Here is a 6,526-nt window from a genome sequence, read left to right on the forward strand (position 1 = left end):
ACTCACAGAAATGTATGGATTTCATGAGTATGCAATTTATTAAATGAATGTGAATGTGATCTGAGTCAGGATAATGCAGAATGATAGACACAAAGTACCCTAATATCATTTGATAATCCTTGCAAGCAAGAGCCCTTGCCTGCACTGTGCTTGAGGCTAGCACAAATAAGAATAGGACACAACTAAGGGCATCAGATGCCTGAAACTAAATGCAGCCTTGGCATAAAATGGGCACATCTCTAAGTGATTTAAGCAGGAATTGTATTACCCACACCAGAACTGAGTTTACATTTGTCATTTATTCATGGTTAAGTGCAAAACCTTGCACAAAAAAGAACAATGGGTATGACAGACAATACAAGCAATGAAGTGGTATGCTGTGACTGTTGTCTAACAGAACTGCCCAGACCTCTTGAGTCTCAATCCTACTTTCACCAGCTAGTAAAGCTCTGTCCTGGATGATGAGCAGAGCATCAGTTTCCTGCTGTTTTTGCCATTGCGACTTTGAACCAAAAAAAGGTTGTAATTTCTCAATAGAAACTAGTTTTCTTTTCTTTCATAGTCATGTGCAGACAGAGCATGCAAGCTGATCATCATCAATGAGAATGTGGTTCAGCAGTTTATTTGAATATCAGATACAATCAAGCTACTATTCAAAATAGTTTAAATAGTTTGAAACCATACAACAAATGTATCAGAAAGCTTTTTATTAGAGTTTGTTCATGTTTAGCACAAAACTTTGATCTGAGAACCTGCTCAAGGGGACTCCCACTTATTCTCTTGTCCTATAAGTAATACCAAAAAAAAAAAAAAGAAGAAGAAGAAACACCAGTGTAAGAGACTTTGGGTGAAATGCTGCCCCCTTTGAGATCAATGAGAGTTTTGCCTTCAGCAGAGCCAGAATTTCACCCCATGTTTCTGATAGCTGGAGCCTACTTCCACTATTTCTACCTGCAACTGGTGGAGCCTCAGGGACACATTGGTCACAATGCTGAAAGCTATACGACATTTCACCAGCCAGGCCAAGACATTTGCCTAGTTTGAAGAGCTATGAGTAGCTTTACAGTCTGCTGTTTCATGAACCACCACTGATCCTATGCACCTCTAGAAAGCTAACCACTGATTTGTAACAGGGTTGTAGTTGTTTTTTTCTCTTTATCTCTGCTTCTGGAGAGATCAGAATTTGAAATCGTGTCACTCTGATTCCCATTTTATAGTCTTCTCCAATTCCAATTTGATTTCACAGATTGTACCTCGAGAACTGACAGTTAATGGAAATTTTCTGTATCTGAAAGCTTGTCATCCTAAGGTACAAAAATCTAACTTTAATTCTGTGATTGTGTGAAATGCCGGCTGCTATAATTATGTTGTGAAAGGGTGCTAAGGAAGCAAAACGATCTCTAGCAGCCAAGGCCAATTCTTACAGAAGAAAGGGTGAAATAAGGATATTATTTCCAAATGATCCTGCCGGAGAGGGAAGGCAGGTCTGTTGACTGGCTGTACTTGAAGCACAGAATCCTGGCGGCTGTCCAAGCCAAGCTACCCTCTGGTATATTCCTAGAAGACTTGGGCTGCCAGCATGAGACTACATTGGTCACTACATGCATGTAGTCCCCAACCCAACACCAGCTGTCACTGGAGACTTTCCTTTGACTTCAGTAGGAACTGAGTCACACCCTTAAAAAGCAAAACCCAGCTCTTAACTGATGCGAGTTTTGAAATACATTTTTTTTATCCCCGAGTAGCTGCACAAGATCTGCCCTAAAACTTTTTAAACTACACCCAGGAATTAGTATAATTTTCTTTGTGTGACACAGATATTACACTTAACATTTACAGCTAAGGAACATCTAATTGTAACTAACTCAGGAAATCCATGAGACAGATGTTTGCAGTTCTGCAGCATGAAAATGAGAGAGGTGGGTTCACCCTGCTTTCTCTCTCTCCCTCCTGTGCATCATGCATTGTTTCCACAATAAATAAAATGCAGAAAAGCTTGCTCCATAGAATCTAATGGCAAACCCTCCCCATTGACAGACCCACTATGCAGCAGCTTTTTCTTGCGTCTCTCTCACATGTTTGGATTTGGGGGACTCAGCCCCTTTTAGGGGTAAAACTTATCTCTGTTTGTAACACACACTCCATTCTTCACCTCTGAAAGGCACAGTCTTTTCAACAAAATAGTAAAGACCTGGTTTCACACAGTCACAAGAAAGGTGTCTGACTTTGCACATGAAAATGTGCAAATTGAAGTTCTGAGATGCAGAGAGCAGCCAGCAGGCGCTGGGTTGTAGATAGTCCCTTGACATCACACTGATTGCCTTACTCTTGTCCCCAGACTCCTCCCGGCCACCATCAGGAAAGAGGAGAGGGTGCAGACAGTCACGTACCAGAAAAGGATATTCTGGTATAGTATCCTGTGTACTGTTTGCAGGACAAGTGCTAACTGAGACTGACTTGAAGGGTGGGAAAGTAGAAGGAGCGGCAGAGTCTGTGAGGACAGCTGAATTTCTGGAGCAGTCTCTGAGTCTGGCGATATCTGCATTGCTGGCATTGAGCATCAAGGATTTTCTGCCTGTGTCAGATTTGCTAAGAAGAGTAGAGGGTGAATCCTTAGGGTGCTTTTCCTTCCTTTTCTTTCCAGCTGCTCAGTGCTGTCTGGAGAACAGGTTCCTGAAGGCATTGTTGTAGTTTTTGTTGAATGCTGTGTAGATCAGAGGATTAAAAAAGGAATTTGAATAGCCGAGCCATAGAAAAATACTCTTCCAAAGGGGAGGGATGTCACAGGAGCAGAGAGGGTTGATGAGTTCTGTGATGAAGAAGGGGATCCAGCACAGCACAAAGACCCCAATAAGGATGCCCACCATGAGGGCAGCTTTCTTCTCCTTCTGCTCCCTCCACGTGTCCCCATCAGTCTGGAAGGTAACAGTGGCATGGCGAACGGTGAAGACCATCTGTGGTTGCTGGGAGGCTTCCTTCACCTGCCAAACACAAGCACAAGCTTCAGCATACGCACCTGAGCAGCTGCCAGTTGTCAGACCATGTATATCACAGATGTCACCAAAATGAGAATGCGAGAGTGGGGGATGCTGAGGATGTTTGGCTCGTCTTACTGATTCCAGAGACTCTGGCTGCATATCCCTACTCTCTGCAATAGGGAGCTGTGAATAACTGAGGTTAGGAAACTGAAGGTGGCAATGAAAACTGCATATACCCAATTGCTCACACATTACGATAATCAGATGGTGTAGATTTCACAGAGTATAATTCCATCAATAAGATCGGACAAATGCTCACATATTGTTCAGCGTCCTGGGTGCTGCTTCTAACTACAGGGCACCTGATGGGGAAGGAGGAAAAGATGCTGGGGGAGCAGGCACCCAGCGGCACAATAAGTCAACAGTTTCTAAGAGAGGGGCAGCAATGTGTGCAGACACAGCTCTTCTCTAACAGAAAAAATGATGTAATTTAAGTGTGTGTGTGTGTGTGTGTAGACAGCCACATCCTTCCTGGTTGTGTGTGTGTGTGTGTGTGTGTCCATGCATGGAGGGCACCTCTGTTTTCCCACCTGCTCCCAGTTCGCATAGGGCCAGATTGCGAAGCCCCAGCTTGCACGGATAAGCCACGCTCGAGGAAATGCAGCGGCCTCACCTTTACCCAGACCCGCTAGCCCCGTGAGCCTGGTGGGTAGAGATACAACCTCCCTAACCGCCTCAACTGCACCTACAGAAACAGCCTCTGCCTGGACCTCCAGGCACGACCCGGGGTCACAGAACGAAGCTAGTTTAAAACAAACGCACACACCAGAAAAAGAAAAAAAGAAGTTCGGGGGACCCGTTGCCACCGGCCGTTGCATTAGCCTGATTCACAAAAAGGCCAGGACACACAAGGGGCAGCGTGGGGGCTTCCTAGAGCCAAAGGGCCCTTTCAGCATCCGCGACCCCCCACCCCAGGCTCCAGGGAGGTCAGGACAGCCCCCCCCGGTCCCACGGCGAGCCCCACCTGCAGGGCTCCGGGCGAGAGCGGCGTGATGGAGTTGCTCTTGCGGGAGCCGATGCGGAACTTGGCCGCCTTGTAGATCTTCCAGTAGACGAAGAGCACCACGGCCAGCGGCACGTAGAAGGCGCCGAAGGTGGAGAAGACGGCGTAGGAGGGCTCGCGGCTGACCTGGCACTGCTGGCTGCCCGCCGAGTACGTCTCGCCCCAGCCGAAGAGCAGCGGCGCCAGCGAGATGACGGCGGACAGCGCCCAGGCCAGGCCGATCATGAGGTTGGAGAGGCGGCGGCGGGCGCGCAGCGTGTAGTGCAGGTGCCGCGTGATGGACCAGTAGCGGTCCAGCGCGATGGCCGCCACGTTCCAGATGCTGGCGGTGCAGCACAGCACGTCCACCGACACCCAGGCTTGGCACAGCGGCCGGCCCAGGCGCCAGCGCCGCCCCGCCAGCTCGTGCACCAGGCTCAGCGGCATCACCAGCGCCGCCACCAGCACGTCGGACGCGGCCAGCGACGCCACCAGGTTGTGCGGCACGCGGTGGAAGGCGCGCACCCGCAGGATCGTGGCCAGCACCAGCCCGTTCCAGGCCAGCGTGGCCAGCGCCAGCGCCGCCAGCAGCACCAGCGCCAGCGCGCCCAGCACCGACAGCCGCGCGCCCCCGCCCCCCGCGCCCGCGCCCGCGCCCGCCGCGCTCCGGTTGCCGCCCGCCGCTGAGCAGGTGAGGTTGGCGGGGCCCTCCATGGCGCGCAGCCGAGCCGAGCCGAGCGGAGCGGAGCCGAGCCGAGCCGAGCGGAGCTCACCGCCCGCCCATGCCGCCCATGCTGCCGCCGGGGGCTTCGGCAGATAAGAGCCCGGCGGCGACGTCAACGCGCCCCGGCATCAGCTGACGCCCGCGGCTCCCCGCGCCCAGCCCCGCGGCACCCTCCGCCGCCCCCGGCCCGACGGCGCGCCCGCCCGCCGCGCAGCGGGACAGAGCCCTGCTCCCTCCCGTGTCACCGAGTCACCGGGGCCCGGCGGGGTTTGCACCAGCCCCTCCGCCCGCCTGCCCGCCCGCCTTCCCCGGCTGCGTGCGAGCGGCCGCCTTGCCCGTCTCGTGTCTGCGCGGGTCTTGCTGCTGCGGCGAGGAGCGGGGCAGCGCGCGGGCTCGAGGAGCCCTGGTGCCGGGCAGGGCGGTGCGGTGCGGTGCGGTGCGGTGCTGTGCCCCCCCCCCCCCCCGCCGCCGCAGGGAGAAAGGAGGGAAAGTGGTAGCTGCCTTCTCACCGGCTTAGCTAAGGAGAAAAGGAGCCCCCTGCTTGTTCTGCAGAGCCGCGCGCCGCAGGCAACCTGCATGCTTTACAGTCGAAGAGACATTTCGAGACTACACATTTTTAACTCTTATTTATTTATTTATTTAAATGAATCCAGTCTGGCAAAGCGGCTGTTACTCAGCAAGAGCGAGTCGTGTGTGTTGTGTGACCGAGGCTCCAGCGGTTTCGCAACACTGCCCCCTCGCTTCTCAGTGCTGCCAGCCCGAGCAAAAGGGAAAAGGTCCCGGAAAGTGGGAGAAGGGAGGGTGTGGACAGACGTTGCTTCCCCCCACCCACCATATAAAGTGCTTTGCGGGGACTTAGCAGAAGTGCTCGGCTTCACAGCACTTTAAAAATGGGTATAAGACTTGAAATTAACCCTTGTTAAATGAGGAATTCAATGTGCTGCACTGTATTTTACAGCACTTGACCAACCTACAGCGTTTCTGATAACTCCTGTATGCCTGCCCAGAGCCACTTCAACTATTACAAGCATTCAAACTATTACATTCAATATGGCATGGAGCACCTCTTGCCTAGGAGCCTGGAAAGTGCAGGGAGGTCCAGAGCTCCTCCCCGCCAAACACTGCACTTCTGTCATGTAACTTAATAGTGGTATAAAAGTGCTCTAGATTACAGCACTGTAAAATGTGCATGAAGCACTTCTGTACACACCCAGAGTGTTTCTTGGTGATTGTTTTTGGGTGGAGACAGAGGCCAGTGGCACCCTATTATCATTTTTGAGAGTACAGCATCACTTTTAGAGGGATACCATTACTTTCTTTCTTGCAGGTTCTGAATAAGCAAAATCTGTTGTTTCCACTCGCAACCCAAATTCAGCACATGGATTTTGAATACGTATATAAAGCATTTCTCTTGGTATTGAGTTAAATCAAACACAGATGTTCCCGATTCTATAGGGCACTTATACTTTCTTTCACTATGTTCTCATTAACAAGCTAAGGAAATTCGGACTAAAAAAGGTACTGTAAGGTGGATACAGCACTGGTTGCATTATTGTACTCAACAAGTCATCATCAATGGCTCAATGTCTAGTTGGAAGCAGGTATTAGGTAGGGTTCCTCAGGGATCTGTCCTGGCTCCTGTACTGTTAAATATCTTCATTAATGATTTTGATGATGGGATCAAGTGCGCACTTAGCAAATTTGCGGACAACCCCAAATTGGGTGCAGTTGCAGATAGTCTGGAGAGTAGAGCTAGGATTTAGAATGACCATAATAGACTGG

At 50.9% G+C, this 6,526-nt stretch overlaps 1 protein-coding gene across 1 annotated transcript; it reads right to left on the reverse strand.

Moving 5' to 3' along the window:
- Positions 1-280: 280 nt before the first annotated feature.
- Positions 281-5,184, reverse strand: HTR5A (5-hydroxytryptamine receptor 5A). Its single transcript, XM_014608937.3, has 2 exons — positions 4,003-5,184; positions 281-2,981 (listed from the first exon to the last, which is right to left on the reverse strand). The coding sequence occupies exons 1-2, from the start codon at positions 4,732-4,734 to the stop codon at positions 2,649-2,651; spliced, it is 1,065 nt and encodes a 354-aa protein (XP_014464423.2). The 5' UTR covers positions 4,735-5,184; the 3' UTR covers positions 281-2,648.
- Positions 5,185-6,526: the final 1,342 nt, after the last annotated feature.

This window comes from Alligator mississippiensis, chromosome 5, assembly GCF_030867095.1.
Source record: "Alligator mississippiensis isolate rAllMis1 chromosome 5, rAllMis1, whole genome shotgun sequence".
Classification (NCBI taxonomy): domain Eukaryota; kingdom Metazoa; phylum Chordata; order Crocodylia; family Alligatoridae; genus Alligator; species Alligator mississippiensis.

What these genes read in the sequence shown, in the direction of transcription:
- HTR5A (XM_014608937.3), bottom strand. Translation starts at nt 4,734, where the DNA reads ATGGAGGGCCCCGCCAACCTCACCTGCTCAGCGGCGGGCGGCAACCGG. An exon ending in TCTCGCCCGGAGCCCTGCAG is followed by an intron (nt 2,982 to 4,002) that starts GTGGGGCTCGCC and finishes TGTGTTTGGCAG; the next exon opens with GTGAAGGAAGCCTCCCAGCA.